Here is a 20,070-nt window from a genome sequence, read left to right on the forward strand (position 1 = left end):
AATGCATGCAAAATTGAGGGCAGCTTAGAGAATTATTTTTGCCAGCTGCTCATGATTAACTTTAATGATGCAGATGGAGCTCCCCTGACACAGTCAATCCTGAAGCAGTAATGTTGTAATAGCCAGGAGGGACTAAGGGCACAAGAGATGCAAGATTCGTAGAGGCAGGTTTCTCTGCTGAGGGAAGCTCCTCTACTTCTTTTTAAACAGTCGTTTTGAGAAAAGATACTGCTCTTCTTCCAAACCCTCCCTCATTTAATCTTCTCTATTGTTGGTAATACAGGTCACATAAAGTCACATTTTATCACAGGACGCAAAAGCAGCAGCTCATTACCAAGATTCTCAGTAAGGTCTGTCCTTCAGTTTCTTCTCAAGTGCACGGTGACTGCTGGTGGCTTTCTGCCTTACGCACCAGGAGAGAATGCTCCAATGGAGAGGTTCCAGAAATTCATTTTACTTCCTCTCATCTTAACTGCCTCACTACCAGGTAGGACACATTCATAGCCCATGAAATGAGCCATTGTGGCCAAAATGCGTGAACTAATTTTAAAGCTGTGTAAACAGGAGTTACTGATGATATTAGATTGAGCAGTCTGTCCAAGAAGGGGATTATTTAAACTGCTTGAAACGTTTAAGTCTGCATTTCAAGCCTGAATGATCGGATGTCTTAGAGTGGGCTTCATTATGCAGGAGTGAGCTGTGTATGGGGTGGAGAGAAGGGGAAGCTGCCCTTTCTCACGTCCAGTGAGCCAGAATGATCCACTTATTTGTCCCTCTCCTTGCATTCATCTTCCTCCTGTCTGTTTGGGACTGCTTTTGAAGGGGCATCTGTAGAGAAGTTAATATCAGCAGCTGATTTTGCTTCCAGAAATATGTGCAAGTTATAATTTTACTAGTTTGCCTCCATTTTACATTTCATATGATTGAATTTCAAAATTAATTCAGATAAAATATATCTTGGTGGCAGAGCTCTAAAGAAAATGTGAGTATAAAGTGACTAGTTGGGTAATGGTGACAAGGCTGATTTTTCTTTTTAATTATTGTCTAGCTGGGGTTTTAACAGGCTCTGAAAGGAGGGATCTGCAGTGGGATGAGAGGGAACTTATCGTCATGGCTTAATAACTGATGAAAGGAAACACAGTGCAGGAATAAATGCTGACTTTTCTGAGCAGAGTGGTGTTCCCAGAGGAGCTGCACAGGGATGTGTGGTATTCAACAAGCTCTTAAACAACCTAGTGAAGAGGAGTGAACTGTGAGGTGGCAGACTTTGCAGGTGGTGCAGAATTACTTAGGGCAGCCAAATCCAAAAAGAGACTAGATAGATTTGCCAGAAAATGTCATGATGCCAAGTAAGTAAGTAATAAGGAGCAGAAAATATTGAATGCAAAGCATCACTTAAGTGAAAACGTCTAGTGGGGGAAAAGGATAGATACCTTGGAAAGAGTATATTTCTGAAAAAGCAAGAAAATGTCTTCAGCAAGGGAAATACAATGAAACCTGGTATTATATAAATCCACAGAAAGCTTATCTCTTTTAAAGGCTAACAAAACTGGATATCTTGTTAGCCTTTAAAAGAGATAAGCTTTCTGTAGATGGTCTGTTAGCTCATTCCATTTCAGAAAGGACATATTAGGTCTCAGAAATGTATGGAATGTGACAGAAGTGATCAAAGGTATAAGGAGACCTTCATTAGGATGGGATGTTTTTCTGCTTGTAAAAAAGAAGAAATGGTTAAAATTTATTAAAATAATTAATTATATAGAAGTGAACAGTGAAATGGTTATTCACAATTTCTTGTAACAAAAAGGAACAATAGCAACCAGTAAAATTACCAGAAAGAAGATTTAAAGCAAACCAAAGAATGTAATTTTCCTCACAGTGTGTAAGTAAATAGTAAAGCTTATAGTCACTAGATATGGGGGCTACCGAACTTTAAATAGGCTGAAAAAAATCTAGAACCAAATATCATGGAGAGTACATAGGTGCAGATGCAGATGCTCAGGAAGTCCCTAGATCTCTTATTCTTGGACACCAAGAAGTTATAATAAGGAAGCCTCAGTTTTTATTTGTTCCATTTCTTGCACTGTCTTCCTAAGCTTCCAGAGCAGAGCACTACAAGTTTTAGAGGACTTCAGTCAGCCTTCACTAATGCTTTCAGTCAAGCACACATGTCACGGGTGTCTTATTGACCCACCTGAAAGGCATACTGGGGTGGCAGGCATTGCCCACAGTACAGCCATGGGAGCACACCCCGAAGGAGAGAGGAAAAGCATATTGAGGAGGGACAAGTGTTGCTCTTGAAAGAAGTATTGCAGCTCCTAGGATGCCAGGATTCACAAGGCTGGGCAGTGTGACTAGGCTGCCGAGATGACAGCATGGCATAACTGGTTTGAGCATCCTCCTGGGTGGCATGGCATGCCCTTTGGCAGCAATGGCCTTACAGACCACTAGGCCGACATGCAGAGCAGGGTCCTAGCCTGCTTCCAGGATATTGGTGGTGGTGCTGTGGTGCTCCAAGCCTGGGGACTCACACCACTGGAGACAAGAGACAGTGTAGAAGGAGAGGAGTAGTCTGGCAGCAGAGTGAAGGGACAGCTGTCAAACAGTGAAGGGATGGGAAGACAGAGTTGGGGGCTATGGAGAGGTTTGTGTACAGTGGGTCGAAATACATGTCGCTGAGTTCCAGTAGACCAGTATTACTTGGCAGAAGCATCCTATAAGCATTTTAAAAGTCTCGTTAACATAAGCTAGTAAAAAAGCAAGTCCTTCTCTGCAGGCTTTGATAAGCTCTAACCTATTCTGATTTTCAAAAAGCTCAGCTGCAGGGCTGTTGGTTCTGAAATAAACTTGAGATGTGCTGAAGTTTAGGGTTCTGATGTGCTGAAGAAAAATCTTACCAAATCCAAACCAATTTATTGCAGAGCTGTTGCTGCAGCAGTGGGCCAGCGATGAGGCAGGGAAGACAGAAGTCAAGGTGGGTGAGCAAGAGACTAAAGAAAGAATAAAAAGAAAAAGGCATTTAGAACAGACTGGAAAGAAAAAAACTGTAGAAATTCAAACAGAAATAGCAGAGTAGGAAGGGAGGAAGAAAGAGTCTAGATGCAAAACCTGATGGATAAAAAGCAGTATTTATGGGAGAGCAATATGGCTATAGAGGGGGAGATTATTTTGAAATATCATAATGTGGCTGGGAAAAAAAAGGAATCATTGTGGCAAAAAGATAAGCCCATCCCGTTCTTTACTGTGCTGCATCTAGGTAGGTCACATAGACAAGAGAAAAGACAGATCCAGCAGGGGAGAAGAGGGAAGGAAAAGAAGGTAGCCATGTCTCAGTGCCCTTGCCGCTGAAACCTTCAGCATGAGGAAGTGGTCCTTTAGAGTTGTTTGAAGCATGGAAGAAAAAACATTGGTGGTGAAGGACAAGGGCAACCTTCTGGCAAATGAGGTTCCCTCAGTGCAGGCATCATCCAGGGAACAAGATGCACTTTTTTTTGGTCAAAACCGACAGTGAATTTGTGTGACGGAGTTCATAAGGAGTTGATGTATACTCTGCTTGCTGTTGGGAAGGACTGAGTGACTTGAATACCATAAAAACTTACCAGTTTAAGCAAGCTTTCACCACTGGTGACTGTTTTATAAACATTTAGTGATGTGCCTCAAAGAAGGTGTCCTAACTCAGCTTTCTTCTTCAAAAGCCAGGGGGTAATGCACTATCAAAAGGCAGCCTGGCATTTCCCTATTGGAAAGATGACACTTGCCTGGTTGGGATTTCTGGGGAAGGAGAGCAGATGTTAAACCAGCTGTTAAGAGCTGAACACGTAATTCCTGTAAAGTACAATGACAATCTAGCCCGAGGCCTTCATTTGTCTAAAAGCAATCGTATGCAAAATATTTTTAAAGCAATACGTAGATAAAACTAGCTCTAAAATTTTCTCCTCAGTGCAAATAGCAAGCTCCATCAAAAGGATTTATAGCACTGGCTCAAGGCACTGGTAACTGTTTAGATCCCATTTCTGTCATGAATGTCCTCTTTGACCTTACACAAGTTACTGTATCAGTATTTGTACATGGGTTGGACAATGGAACACCCTGTTGGTTCAGTACTGTATGTATTATTGCAGGATAAAAAAACAAAAGCAAAAAGATAAAGAAAGAGACAAAGTTAAAACCACTGGAAATGTTTTGGCACCAGGTGGAGAAGGCTCATGAAGTTCCTTTTCGGTTGTGCTGGGACTTTATAGAGATCTGAATGGAGGCAAGGTTGAGCTATGTCTTGCTCCTCAGTCCTCCTGCCACCTGCAGGATCCCCACACAGGGCTTATGGACCTGTTCCCTAACTCACAGAAGTTAGTGAAAGACCATCTATTGCTCCAGCAGAGATGGTTGGTGGAAGAAGATGTAATCCTACTATACCTATGGACAGATAAAAAAAGCAGAATCATAGAATAGTTTGGGTTGGAAAGGACCTTCAAAGATCATCTAGTCCAACTCCACTGCAATAAGCAGGAACATCTTCTATCTAGATCAGGTATTATAAAAGATAAATAAAGGAATAACTCATATGTACCTCCTTATACTGTCCTGACTGTCTGAAGAAAACAAAAGCCATGTAAAATTAGAACTGATGATCACTGATTTTTTGTGTTTAGGGATAAATTTCAAGACTATAATGGAACCCAGAGACATGATCTCATAGCAAATGATTACTTAACAGCTAGCAGCGTACTGAAAGTCGCATCATTTATTCAAAGTCATGACAAACCATGGCTCCTTAAAAAATCAGAGTGTTTGCACAGGCATGGAAATAAATTACAAATTCACTGAGATCAGTTTGCATTAAGAGGAGCAGTGTGGATAAGTATTGCAGCTCCTGTTTCATGAGCAACTAAATGCATTTTGGTATTAACTCTAAGAAAGTTTGTTCATGCTATGTGTATCATCATGGTAGCTGAAGACTTCAAACAAAGTGTTAAAATCAAAAAACTCAGCACATAAATATGTTGTAGGCACCAGAGATACACAGGGAGTAGTATTGTAAATGCTGGCTACAATATGAGTCAGGAAAAGATAGGTAATTCAATGACATGTTTGAGCTTAGGACAGTGTCTCAACCCTGGTAATGTAAGTTATGAATAGAAATCATGACAACTGGATGTTGAGTATCAGAAGAGGGCCATATCATGCAACAAATGGTCATACTGGAATGCACTTCATCAGTGCATGTTCATTAGAAAGCATGTAGTCCTGCAAATGATGCAATCCACAGACATGTGGCTAATCCCTAACATTCAGGAGACAAACAGAAAAGAGAGGAAACAGCTTTTAGGCATTTTGTTAACTATTTGTAAAGCAACATATTAAGGTTTGCACATAGATTTGATTGATGAGTTCATCCTCAGGGTGTTTCATGTTTTCAAGCATTTCAGTTCACCTCTGCAAGTCTAAAACGAGCTTTGAATAAATGCCACTGGAAAAAATGAGACATATAAGTTGAACAGAAATGTATTTTACTGTATCTTATCTGGCTTTATTAACTATCAGTGGAAGTGAAGTTTGCTTTTCATTTAATGTTTATTGGTCACACAGAGATATGCTTTGGAGAATAAGGTGCATGGCAGAGGTAGCATAACCCAGGAAAGTGGAAAATTTTTGTAAAGGTTTTTGTAAACATGAGGGAGCTCAGAGTCAATCATACAAAGAACCAAGGAAAGCTAGGTTTGCATAATTCTGCAAAACAAGAAATAAAAAGGCTTTTGTCTGTAAATACATGCGGTGGGTGGGAAGAAAGAGGGGAGCTATTTATATTAAAGAACAATTCTTGGCACAAACCTAGTTAGATATACAGTGCCTAACATTAAATATGAACTGGGAATTAGAAAATTATGTCGACATTGGAGCAGTGAGATTACAGACCCTATGTCTTGAGTGCGTTCACCGAGGCTCTGGATGCAACATCGTAACTCAGATTGGGGTCTGGTTCCATTTATACAACTATCAAACATCTCTTTTGTGTGAAAAATGACGGCATATTCTCCCCTACTCATGTCAACTGTTGAGTGAATGAAAATGAAATTTTCAATAATTTATAATTAATCCATTAATGAATAAAGTACCCAAAATGTACAAACCCTGAGTTGGATGAAACCTTTAAAATTTACTTCATTGTCCTGAATACTCTTAGCAAAGGAGTAATGACCATTTCAGGCTTTCTTTCTCCTGGAAAATAGTTGAACACCTAAACTCAGGCCAAATTTGCAAGCATGGGGTTTTAATTAAACTGCTATGGACTGTAGTATCCAATAGTTGTAATTATGCAAGCTACAGTCTGAATCGTTAGAGGTAGCACTGGCAGTCCTGATGCTTCCTCAGCGTGAATGTTTCACAGTAAGTGACGAAAACCTCCCCGGTGAGGTAGATCTCACTGGCAAGACTGCTTGATTTGCTGGGAGCTTGTGAAAATTCTGGTCTTGAAGATGCACAGATTTTGACTGGATAAGGTCCTGTGTAAATGGCCTAACTGTGAGGTCAGCTTTGCTTGGAGCAGAGGATTGGGCTAGAGATTTCCTGAGGTCCCTTGCCACCGAAACCTTTCAATTCCCCCAGCAAAGAGAAGTTCTGTTACAGTGCGGTGCAGGTAAGCACTAGGACAAAAGGGAGCAGACCTGAGATTAAAGGCAGGTGAAGAGACAATAGTATCTGTGGGGATGATGAAGAACTGTGCCCAGTGGGATGCATCTGGAGCACAAGCAGTTCCCTGAGATAAACCTCAGTGACAGCAAGGTCTGCAGTGGCAGCACTCTCCTTCCTCCTTCACTCCTCCTGCAGCCAATAGGCCTGGTGTTGGCAGTGACTTAGTAAAGGCACTGGGTATGACAGCATACTGTTTTGGGCTCCTAATACAGGAAAGACACTGCCTAGCTGCTCTTTCAAGTCCTGTTCCCTAAGGTACCAATAAAATAATCTGGGATGTTCTTACAGTGTGAAGGTTTGTCCCTCATGAAGACTAGTGTATACAATGGTCTCTCTCTGAGCTTTAAGGTTTGCCCACCTTCAAAATGGCACAATTTCCCCTGGCTAATTCAGGGACTGAAGTCATGGCTGCTGCTTTGAAAAAGAGGGTCTCAGCCTTGCTCTTCCTTTACTTTTGGCTTGGTAGAAGTGAGTGCTTCTGCCTTCCCATGCACAGGAGATCCACCATCTGCCTGGGCAACAGCTGCACCATGATTCCTCTGTGGATAATGGGAGGCCCTGGGTCCGTTGAGGAGGAAATGAAAACAAAATGCCTTCATTAGAAGGGAGCTTTAAGTTCTGGAAAATGGTAGCCAAAATTCATACTACCTTTTAAGGAAGAAGACACATGAATTGCAGCAGCTCTAGTTAACAGCCTGAAAACGTGGGTAAGTATGCATGTGATGCATGCATGAGAAATATAGAAAAGGCTGATGAAGAGGGGAAAGAGCATAGAAGGATATATACTGGGGCTGCAAAAAATCAGTGGCAATCTGAGGTATGGAAAAGGGAACAGTCACATACTCCTTTATATACTTAAAGTCTAAGGAAGTAATGTATTTTCCTATTTAAAAGTGGAACCTTTTCTTTCAGCAAACTGATGTCAGGTTTTTAGTGAATCACTGAAGAGAGACAGGTGATTTTGGAGTTGGAAGAGGAGAGACAAAAAACCAAATGAATCTTTAAAGAAAATCATTTAATCTAAGCTGGAGTTGAAAGATCCATCTCAACTGGTTAAGATCTTTTAAACTATATGAACATGAACTTGGGTTTGTAATGACTGGCTTGGGGGTCCATTATACCAACTTAGCATTTGGCCACTACTTACATTAAGCTGTGGGATTAATATTACTCAGTTGCAATTTCAATTCACCGTGCATATCTGTAACTACTTACTGACAGGCATTATAGAAAATGAGACAAAAATCTTTTCCTGAATGCACCAGGTACTGACACCTGTCAGAGGTGAAGTGCCAGCTCAGCTGAATCAACAGCCTTTCCTGATAGATACATGACTAAGTGGTTAATACCCCAGTGCTCCTTGTGAATAACACTATTTGAGCCAGGATGTCTGGCTTTTTGACCTTGAATTGCTGGCAGTAAAAACTAAGTCAAAGCCCTTTGGTTGTGGTGTTGTATATGTATTTACAGACTATGTCTTTTTTTTCCTATCAGGTCTTGGCTTTTGTTACTCTATTATACATGGCCCTAGTAATGCAACAGTCCTTGCTGGTTCGGAAGCCCGGTTTAATTGCACAGTGTCAGAAGGATGGGTAATTCTCATTTGGCTGTCCAATGGAAACCCTGTCCTCACTGTCATCAATTCTCAAGGAGCTGTTGAAACATCAGACCGCTTCACCTCTCAAAATTATACCAGTAGCAATGGGTTTACTTCGGAGCTGATCATCCACAAAACCCAAATGAGTGACTCTGGAAAAATCGAATGCAGCATCCAGCAAACTAGTGAGAGTGGCTTTGCATTTCTTTCTGTTCAAGGTGCGTATAGCCACCAATAGAAAGTTATTTTATTATACTGCACTTAAAGGAATTCTCTGATGAATTGCTCAAATTATCTCTGTGAAGGAGTACATGCTTTCATTTACCATCCTTTGCCTCCTGTCCTCCTTGTCTTAATTTTATTGTCAAAGCCAGTTTCAGATTCACATTCAGAGTGCCGTTAACACAGGTTATAGCTGTCCTTATCTTTTCCTGTTGCGTCTCTTATTTTTTATTGGACTGCATTAAAATCTCTGAAGGCAGTCAGTCAAAAATTATCTTTTGTCTAGAAATGTTATCAAGGCCAGGTTGGACAGAGCCTTGAGTGACATGGTCTAGTGTGAGGCATCCCTGCCTATAGCAGGGGTGTTGGAACTACATGATCCTAAAGTTCTTTCCAATCCTAACCATTCTATGATTCTATGGTATGGATATCTTTGTGCATGAACCATCTGCTGTGTTTAGGGCAGATCTGCCTTTTGCTTTCTGACTCAAGATTCAGTCTGTATCTGGCTTATCTGAGTTTGATTTAATGGTGTTTAGAAGTAAAGCCCTTGAGACACAAGATGATATTTTTCATGTGGTTGCTGATGCAAGCTACCGTTTCCAAGGAATAAAAAGTTCCTGCATATCAAGCCCCTGTATACGAGACTCTTCGCCCTCTCTGAAGCATCAGTAGTGACATAGTGCAGCCAGTAAAGCAAGATCCAACCACCAGACACTGTCCATTTGTCAAAGAAGTACTTCATGCAATAGCAACATCTCACTATCTGCACATAAACCTTCCCTGATAAAAACTGAGCATACTTAAAAGTTAGAGAGAAACACTGTTATTTCATCATGTTGTCCTTCAGCTGGAAATGTATCAGGATGGCTAAACAGTATAATTTCCTGCCTTTTATTGGAAAGGTACTGAAAGCTGAGACTTGTGCTTTAGATGTACTGGACAATGTGTCTGTGAATAGATATAGACTTGCAATTTTATCTGCATGTCTATATCATGCATATGGTATATCTGTGTTAATAAAGCATGGTTTTGACTTCATATCTGAAGGCATAGCTATTTCTGAGTAGCAAGATAAGATTTAAAACTATCAGAGCAGCCAAATATTCTGAAGGAACAAAACATCTTTTCCCTCCTACAGTTAATGGATCTTTACTCATCAAAAATAACACCTTAACAGTAAAAGAGAACAAAACAGTTGAAATTGTTTGTGAAGCCTTAGGATGGGCTCCAGCTCCAGACATTACCTGGATGACAAATGAATCCTTCATTGATAAGTCAAGGTATGCTACCCAGCAAAGTCAAGAATCTAATGGCCTCCACAATGCTCTGAGCACCCTAACTTTGACTCCGACGGACACTGAGATTTTGACTTGTTTAGCTGACATAGAAGCACTCCCTAACCCTCAGAATGCATCTATAACTCTTATTTTTGTCAATTCTACTTTAGGTAAGTGAACGTTTGTTGTACTTTGCCTGTAAGGTACTGCCTGTACTGTACTGCCTAGCCTATATTCAGAACTGTGTTTCTTGTTTTGTTTTGCTTTGTTTTATTTTGAAGAGTCTTTTAATTGCAAATTAAACACTATGAGATGTGCAAAAGTGATGGAATTAAGACCCAGTAGTCACAGCCTTATACATAGGTAGGGTTAAATTCACATCTGTGAGAGGATGGTACAAGTCTAATGGACCACAAAGTCCAATTTTGGGCTAAGCAAGACAAACGAAGCAGTACATCTGCCACTGACTGGATTCACTGCTAAGAAAACCAACTTTTGCTCCTTGACCAAGTAAATATCTAATGAAATTAGACCTTAAATATCCTTGATAAGGCCATGTCTGCTATATATTAACATAATTTGTTAGACCTCATTTACTCAAAGCCAAACCCTCAGGCAAAATTCTTCTTCATAATATCGAATACCAGTTTTACCACTGACTTGGAAAAAACCCCTGGATTTTAGATGTCTGCACACAACCCAGAACAGATTTTCTACTAGCACTTCAGGTGCAAATAGAAAGTTCTCCATATGAGCAGTGACTGAGTGTGTTGCAGCTGTTGTAGTATGGTGATACTGTTCCCAGGGCTGCACTGAGGCTAGCACCTAATTGCAGATGGTAGCATTTATATATAGGAACTTCTATGCCATATACCGGTCACCAAGCTACTATAAGAAAGTCTTTGTATGTATGCGTTGTGATCACCCATTAAAGCACAAGAATCAGAGGAAGCTGCATATTTATGGGCCTTATCCCAAAGTCTGCTTAGATCAAAAAGCCATTAGGCCTGCTTTCCTCTTCCTAGCATAGCTTCTTTCACATCTTAGAGGAAGGTAAAAAATTTCCTGCAGTAACATATGTGGAATTCTTTGGATGGTGCACTTGGTTACTTTTAATTGCCTTTTATTTAAAAAAATGCAAGGTTGCTTTAATCCAAGCATGGATGTTGGGCAAATATCTCAAAAACAGTTAGCGAGACCTTTGATAACCCTTAATATTTTCACTAAGGTGGTCAGCATTTTCTGTAATGCTGCTGATCTTTGACTTCACTGACATCCTATGAAAATAAAATTCTGTAATCTAACACATTGACAGTGCTAGGAGGTTCATCAGGAAAAGGGTGATTTTATCTGATCAGTGCTGCCCGTGTGGAACAAGGCAAATGGGACTATCACTACAAATCTGCCTCACAATCTAACAGAACCCTGTGATAAACGTTTTTCTTTCCCAAACAGTAACACAAGAAGAGCAAGTAAGAGAAAGTTTCTCACTGTGGGTTAGCAGTGTTTAATGTAGATGAGGAAGACAATACCAAACTGTCCTTAGGAGCTTTTCTCTGTTGGGACCAGCCAAGTGTCTCAACTGTCAGTTGGAGGAATCTCAAGGCAAACTAAATTTGAAGCGGTAATTGCATGGCAGGGAGCTGAGGTTACTGGGTACAGGTACACTGCCTCCTATGGTGACATAGTCCTCCCTTTTATTATCCTGTGGAACAGAAAATGCATAGATTATAGGGAGTTTTTTTTACAATGGGTGTGTGAATCTCCAGCTGTCTTCTGTACAGAGTAGGGCCTCGAATCCATGTTTCTTTTCTATGATGCGTGAGCATCGTGAACTTCTATAATCATGCTGACATCTTCTATTGATGAACTGATTCTTCTCCTTTAATGGGTGAATGTGGCACACACAAAGACATTCTTACAGTGGATTGATGAGGGGTTTGGTATAGAAGTTTCCACATATAAACAAGTGAGGAGGTTGAGTAACTGTGCCTTTTATTTTAAGTATGAGTCATTATTAACAAGCCTTTTCCAGAAGTACTTGCTTTGCAATGCAATTGAAAAGGTCGTTTCACCATTCTTAATATGACTTTTTTGTAGTCACACTGATCCCAATTACTGACTAAGCAAAACAGAACTATCCTGAGGAAATTAATAAATTCCCTTGCCTACTCATTTGCGAAGTACTGAGGTATCCACCCTCAGTTTCCATAGCTACACTTTGTAAATCAGAAGAGGAGAAAAACAGATGTCATGAAGCACAATTAGTGTATAATTAGTGACTGTATAGGACCATCATTCACTTCTCTTTGGAAAAATCATTGTGCAGCATCAGACACTCAAAATTTGTCAGGATATGAAAATATGAAGTCATGGCATTTATGACAGAGGAAGATATATAATGTATATATCACACTTGAAACCTCAGAGCTTATCTGACTTTTCATATACAGACTCAGCCTTAGCTGTTGTTATGAGAGAATATGAGTAGCTTCAAACATCTAAGGAGTCCTTCCCAAAGCTACTGTAATATCAATTTCAGCCTTCACTTAAAAGCTTGAGGAATCAAATTCCTCCATGTTCCTCACAAGAAATACCCATCCATTCACAGAGCACTGCAACCAAAAATCAACCCGCTTGAGCCAGCCATCTCCTGGTCAATGAATGTCCTACCTTCCTGTACCTCTAGACCAGTCTTAACCTCAGATCTTTTGACCTTTCCATACAAGATTATGCATTTTTATGCCAGTCGCCCCTGCTCCAGAGTCACCTCACTCACTCAGTGGTGTTCAGCTGACCCTCAAATTTGGGAACTCCTATGGAGTTATCCCAGCAGATGCATTCACAGAGCTCTTACTGGAAAATGGGGTCCATGGCAGAGTCCCTTGGCTGGGCACAAGCTCTTTGGCTTCAGTGTTGACTTTATGTGGCCTTTGAGCTGTAGAAGATAGGGAATATGCCATGAACCTGATCTTCCTTTGCTTTTTAAGGTAGCCAGAAAGCTCTGAAGTGCCCAAGAAATGGTGTGCAGCCTTTTCTGGTTTCTCATTTCTCTTCAGTCACCAGCATGTGCCAGCAAAAATCCCCCTTTCTGAAGATAGTTAGCCTGGGGAAATTTTTGGGCAGCTTTGGGAGGATCCAGAGGTCTGGTAGCAGCAGAGGATGGGTCCTATAGAATGAGGAAGTGGCTTTGTCCGCACTGAGAACCTCAAGTAATTTGGTATGGATTTACTAATGGGGATAAAAAGGGTTTAATGCCCTCATACTTTAGTGTCCCTCTCTTGCAACCCTACTTGCGTGTTGAGCTAGCAGCTATGCATTCATACCTGTTGGTCCCAGGTCCAGTTTCTCTCTGGATCCTCTGGAACTGGGAAAAACTACAGTGCTGAAGTGCTGGAAGTGTTTGTGTTGTATACTGTCTTTCTCGCTTCAGCTCTGTAGATCCTCTTGGGGCATGTAACTTGAACCTGTTGGGGAGCAAAATACCTTGGTGTGGCAGCAGCCTGGAGGTATGGACCAGTACAGGTGTGTTTAGCTCTTCCCTTCACACTAAGATCAAGCTTTCCCCAATAGCCAAGTAGCTGTCTTTCATATTTAAGGCAACTTGAAATCCCAGTGGCATGCTTTATGGAACAAAATATGATAAAATATACATATTTGTTTCAGCATTGCTAGATAAAAATATTATGAATGAGTTTATCATCAATTGCCATCACAACTGATTGCAGCCTACAGAATTAACTACTTTGCAAGGGAAATTTTGCAAGGGAATAGACCCAACACTGTGCAGTTACTCATCACCTACTTTGCTGCAGTACTTTTTCCAGAGGCTGTCAACTAAATATGGCCATGCAGTTATTAACTGGGATCCCTAATGAGGAAATGACAATCATAAACCCAGTGTGCGAGAATGGGCTTTGTCAAGTTTGGATGTGTCTCACACCTGTAATTTGGATTGGAAGCTCATTTCTAAATAAATCCAGTATCTCCAAAGGATGCTGGGAGGCCCAACATATCTACAAAATAATGTTTAAGTTGGAAGATTGCAACCCTTTGTTTTTCAGAAAAAAGTAGCAGTGGGAAAAGTTGTAATTGCAATATAGAATTTGCATTTGGAAACATCTCAAATTCTTGGGCACCATCTACAAATACAGAGGCCATCCTTTGGAGAACAGAGACTCCTTGTTAAATAATCAACAAGAAGTTAATAGCTGCTCACAGAAAACATAAATATGCTGAAAAGGATATTTTGAGGCTGTGACACTATAATGTTTCTCCATTTAATTTAACAGAAAATTATTATGGTGAAGACAGCAGAAGCACCTGGGTTATTGTACTTGCAGTTGTGCTTTCATTTCTTGGTATTGTTCTTCTGATCGTTATTATCGTGGTGGTTGTACGCTGCTGCTGCCTAAAGAAGAAAGGTAAGTGGTGTATACATTATATACATCTTCACAGTTGGTCTATACATTAAAAAGTACCTTCAATTATACATAGATCTCCTACTTGTGTCAGCTCTGGCGCTATACAAAGACCTGTAAGCAGAAGAGTGAACAGACAGATCCTGTTCTTAACCATGACCTGATTAAGATGCTCCTTACTTTCATAGAATCATTATTGAATCACAGAATGGTTTGAGTTGGAAGGGACCTTAGAGATCATCTAGTTCCATCCCTGCCGCCATGGGCAGGGACACCTTCTGCTACACCAGGTTGCCCAAAGCCCTGTCCCACCTGACCTTGAACACTGCCAGGTACTGGGCAGCCACAGCTTCTCTGGGCAACCTGTGCCAGTGCCTCACCATGCTCACAGTGAAGAATTTCTTCCTAATATCTAACCTAAATCTACTCTCTTTCAGTTTAAAGCCATTCTACCTTGTCCTGTCACTGCACATCCTTGTAAAAATTCCTCTCCAGCTTTCTTGTAGCCCCCCCATTAGAGGGGGGGGCTACAAGGTTAGGCTGCTAAAAGGTCTCCCTGGAGCCTTCTCTTCTCAAGGCTGAACAAGCCCAACTCTCTCAGCCTTTCCCCTTGCTGTTTCTTTTATAAATTGGCTCCAAAGTAACCAGGGTCAGCCATTCACATTAACTAGAAGGGGATGTGTTTTTCAGGAGTACATTAACTTTCAATGACGTTTAGTTCCTCTGCTGAGGTTCTTTGTTGATGCAAACCTTCAGTGCTGTGTGCCTAATTTCCAACTTCTGCATAAGCTGTTCTACAGGGACGTTGCATAATTTTGTAAACAGAGAGGAGAGATGCTCCTGTGGTAGCTGCAACACAGCACATGCTCTAAGAGGGACTCTATAGTAGGTCACGATTTAGTTTCCTGCATTTTAAACACTTATTATTTTCTTTTTTTTTTCCTTTTCTCAGGTTCTACATATCAAAATGAAATAAGGTGAGCTGGGTGAGGCAGAGAATTTTCCTTTAATTGAACTCTTTCAGGCTGCCACAGGATGGTGAGAGGGATGTGACAGTTTCCACGCCCCACCACCCAGCACTCCCTGGATGCTTGGGTGCTGTCCTGCTTTGTGACCTTGCCCATTCCTGTATGCACAGAAGGGAAAGGAGTGGGGGGCAAGTATGCAGGTAAAGGGATTGCCTTTAAGGGGGAAAATCAAGGGCCACAGCTCGCAGCATGTTGCAAACTCTGGGTGAAAAAAATCAAAATTCTGGAAACAAACGCTACCTCTCCGATTCAACAGGCACAGAAATTACAAACAAAATACACTCCTACCGAAGCTGATGGACAAAGCAAATCGTTAAAGACTAGATATGTCCCCAGGTGCCCGTCGGAGGGCAGTGAGTGAGCTCTGCCTGCAGCGTGCTGCTGCCTGCAGCGAGCCAGGCGATTGCCGGCGCCGCCACAGGAGGTCACTGCGGGCTCGGCAGCTCTGCCTGGGCGGCCGCGGAGATGAGAACGGGGAGATCCCTGCCCTTCCAGCGAGAAGCCTTGCTGCAGGCTCAGTGGGGTAGACGGGCAGGCAAATTAGGTCGTCCCCCCTGTTCTTTTTGTTAGCGTTAGACTGATAAAAATTAAATAAAGCTGCCCCGATGATGAGAGTAAACGCTTAATCAAGCGATTATCAGACACACTGTTGGTACATTATTGCGCTGAGTTGGAAAACCTTAGAAATCATGTGCTGATGATTATCAGCATTAAGATCTATTTATCAGCGCCAGTGTGGCTGTGACAGCAATGTCAGTGGGCTTATTTGCAGTTATTTTTCCTAAGCTTCTAGGCACAATTGTAAATTCATATTCTGCCTACCCTTGTGAGGCTTTTAACTCTCTGCCTCTTCATGAATTTACAGAACATTGCACCGTGTTGCTTTGCACTGCAGGAATACCTAGCTTCATTAATGGCCTCTGTGGGGAAATTCTGTGAAGGTCTGGTGACAGATTTCCATTTATAGAGCACTTTATTGATACAAAACAAAATAAGGAGATTAGGGAAACACTATTTTCTACTGAGGAAGTCATGCTAATTATGCCATGCCATTCTAGTAAACTTCCACATGATTTCTTAGTTTGTGATGCTAAACTGATCATTTTACTAAGTGCACTTATATGAATAGCGCAGGTCTAAACCAGCAGGGAACAGCAGGGCAAAAGCAGGTACAACTTGCATAACAGTTTTGCTGTGAATAAAGTCCTACAGAGCCTTTATACTGGCATTCTGACTTGGTTCTGCGAAAACCAGAAGTGTTAACCCTGCTAAGGCAAAAATCAATTGAACATGCAGGGAAGTATCTGCCCCACAGTGGGTAATAGTATGGCCAGGTCTGTGTCCTTCCCAGAACCCTACCTCGCTGATGAGGGTCTGCACAGTGTTTTCTTTCAGACAACCTGAACAGAAAAGTTCCTGTTTTCCCATTAATTTTAAACATGAGTTGTTGTACTGACTTCATAAATGTTGCTTACACTTTGAAAGTTAAGCAAATGCTTAACCAAATACATAAGCACTGGGATGAGTCCAGGCTGTATGGCCCAGCTTGGACTTACAAACTCAGTGTTGACAGTTCTGCAAAGTTTTAGCATGCGTAAATAATGACACTGAAATCACAGGAATTATTTACAATAACTTGCAGATTTTGTAGGTTAGGTGGTGGGGTTTTTTTCCTGGGGAGAACCCACCTGCAGTAGAATGATGACTGTCCCAGTTTGGAAGCTGTGTAGTAGTAGTGAAGAAGTGGTGAAATTAAAGAACATTGTTTTACTTCCAGCGTTTGTTTTTGGCTTGGCTGGCTATCTTTCTACACCTCTTACACTTTCTTGGTAGCTGTTTTTGATTTGGCTACTACATTGAGTTTGTTGAGATCTAAGGATCAGATAAAATAGACAGTACAGTATCACGTAGCATGTGGAGGTGGTATTCCTAAACAACTGCTCTTGCCTTCTAGCAGCCATGACAGGTTTCTTAGTGGTATCTAACATGTTTGTCTCTTAAAAAAGCCACTGATGAACCTGGCTCATCAGATTCACATGCGCATCAGTAATGCTTATCTGAAGTTCTAATGGCCTGCAAACTCCCACTAAACATAAAAAAGTAAATGCAGCAGTTTCCACAAATATTACTAACCAATAATATTTTCCCCTTCCCCTACAAATCCCCTGGTTGTCAGAATCCTGTGTCATTTTGTGCTTGTCACACCAGACACTGAGGCAAAGACGGATCTGGAACTATTCTGAAGAGAAGTCTGTGGTAGAATCATAGAATATAGAACTTTGGAGTGTACAGATGAATCACTTGGGAGCTAACTGTGGTGATGTGAGATAACACGCTTTGTTTCGGCAACTCGGGGGGACTCAAATCACAATAATGATGGGCTGTCATAGGTGACCTAACTGGTGTTCCATTACTGACCCGCTGAATATCCTGTAACTTAGAATTAGAAATTAGAATTAATTTCCTACAAAACTTATGATCTGGAACAGAGTTTTCACTCTTTGAAGATTGCTCACTTTATTTTCCTGCTTTCTGATAATGATGGGACTTTCTAAATGGAATTTCACAGGTAATACTTATATGGGACAAGATTTGTACTAGCTAATTACTTGGAAGGCCCAGATATACTTTGCACCTATTTTTCCAGAAGTAAGGCATATACTTTTTTCTCTGTAACCTGCTAGCCAAGAGTTCTCGTATAATGAAGTTCTAATCACAGGCCTTTTTGTTTCTAGAAAAGTTTCAGCTGGGAAGAGCAAAGATGGTGATTTAGAAAACAGGCAAAGGCATGGTAGTGAAAATCAGGGATATATTCCAGAAGAACTGTGGAACTCAGAGCAAAGCCCAGGTGAGTGTAAACTGGCACGTATCTTCAAACTCCTTCTCAGTATAGGCATTTTGGACAACACGTCAAGCAGTTACAAGATTTTGTAATACTTCGTTAAGGACTTGTGCTTTGTCTGAACCTCTTCAGAATATTTCAGATTTTCTAGAGTGTGGTCCTTCCAAATTATTGAGAAAATATGAAAGTTCATTGCAGTTGAGTTTAGTTTTAGTTCTAGGTTTGTTTTTTAAACGCCTTTATTCTTCAAAATATCTTCTGGGGCTAGAAGTAGGAGTACTGTATTCCTATACGATAGTAAATTTAGGCAGTATTTTGTAGTTGGTCTGTAAAAACAAAACAATCCACCACCACAAATGAAAAGAGAAGAAAAGAAAAGAAAAAAGTAAAGAAAGGAAAAGAAAAAAAAAGAAAAAAAGTAAAGAAAAGAAAAGAAAAGAAAAGAAAAGAAAAGAAAAGAAAAGAAGTTAAAAAAGGCAGTTAGCGAACTATGATTTTACTGATAAATGACTGAGACATTATAAATTCCAGTCTTTAAGCACAAAGACTCTTCAAAAGCAAATGTAAATCTCCACCACATCGTTACCCACCACTTGCATGTATAAGCACATTATTATCAAAGCATTTAATCAAACACTTAATGACATAAAATTATTGTTCAGAGTCTATAATCCAGGCATACATCCTTTTCTCTCTGGCAAATAAATTGTGAAGAAATAAGTACAGTGGAAAGATTTTAAAAGCATGTAGTATTGTAAAATGTAACAGTTACAAAAAAAGGATAACTAAATAAATCTGGACAAACCAATTCCACTGGGTTCCAGATGGGCTCCTTTCATAGTCATTAGTGTGCTGGGTTGACCTTGGCTGGCCACTAAGTGCTCAACAAGTTGCTCTATCAGTCCCTCTTCCCAGCAGGATGGGGGAAGAAACTATGATGGAAAAGTCAAGATAAGGAGGGGGAGGTGACTCACTAATTACTGTCACAGGCAAAGCAGACTCCACTTGAGGAAGATGAATTTAATTTATTGCCAATTAATAATAGAGTAGGATAGTGAGAAATAAAATCAAACCTAAAAACACCTCCCCCACTCCCACTTCTTCCAAGGCTCAACTTCCCCCCTACCTCATCTACCTCCTCCCCACAAGCAGCACAAGGGGAACGGGGAATGGGGGCTGTGGTCAGTCCAAAACACACTGTCTCTGCCACTTGTTCCTCCTCACACTCTATCCGTGCTCCAGCGTGCATTCTTCCCACAGAATACAGTCCTGGCAGGAGCCTGCTCCAGCGTGGGCTCTCCACAGGCTGTAGCTTCCCCCAGAGCAGATTTCCCTGCTCTGGCATGTGGTCCTTCACAGGCTGCAGGTGGATATCTGCTCTGTCATGGACCTCCATGGGTTGCAGGGTGACAGCCTGCCTCACCATGGTCTTCTCCACAGGTTGCAGGAGAATCTTTGCTTTGGTACCTGAAACATGTCCTCACCTCCCTTCTTCACTGACTGGTGTCTGCAGGGCTGTTTCTCTCACATTTTCTCACTCCTCTTTCCCACCTCCTGTTGCACAGTGGTTTTTACCTGTTCTTAAATACATTATTACAGAGGTACCACCAGTGTTGCCGATGGGCTCAGCTTTGGCCAGCAGCAGGACCATCTTGGAGCCAGGTGGAACTCACTCTGTCAGACATGGGGGCTTCTGGTGTCTCCTCACAGAATTCTCCCCTGCAAGCTCTCCCCCACTACAAAAACGTGCTATGTTAGTCCAACAAGTTAGTTAGAGTTTGGCTCACAATATTTAATGATATTTAGCTGTGTTTGTGAATGGCTTATGTTTCATTCCATGGTGGACACCAAATAATAGTAATCTTGTATATCCTTGTTACAGGAATTGCCTCTCTTCCCCCAGTATCTTCGAAGTTCACTGTCCCTGCTGCAGATTTACATATCAGTTCTTCACAAAAGGTAATTATAATGCTGATCTCTTGAACTATTT

At 41.1% G+C, this 20,070-nt stretch overlaps 1 protein-coding gene across 1 annotated transcript; it reads left to right on the top strand.

The window, feature by feature from the left end:
* Nucleotides 1-429: 429 nt before the first annotated feature.
* IGSF5 (immunoglobulin superfamily, member 5) lies at nt 430-20,039 on the top strand (the record flags this gene model as incomplete). Its single annotated transcript, XM_010024011.1, has 7 exons — nt 430-487; nt 8,185-8,505; nt 9,651-9,959; nt 14,082-14,213; nt 15,163-15,187; nt 17,974-18,086; nt 19,963-20,039. Coding segments are annotated over exons 1-7 (1,035 nt in total), but the record flags the coding sequence as incomplete, so codon positions are not given.
* Nucleotides 20,040-20,070: the final 31 nt, after the last annotated feature.

Source organism: Nestor notabilis, unplaced genomic scaffold, assembly GCF_000696875.1.
Source record: "Nestor notabilis isolate BGI_N333 unplaced genomic scaffold, ASM69687v1 scaffold8751, whole genome shotgun sequence".
NCBI lineage: Eukaryota > Metazoa > Chordata > Aves > Psittaciformes > Psittacidae > Nestor > Nestor notabilis.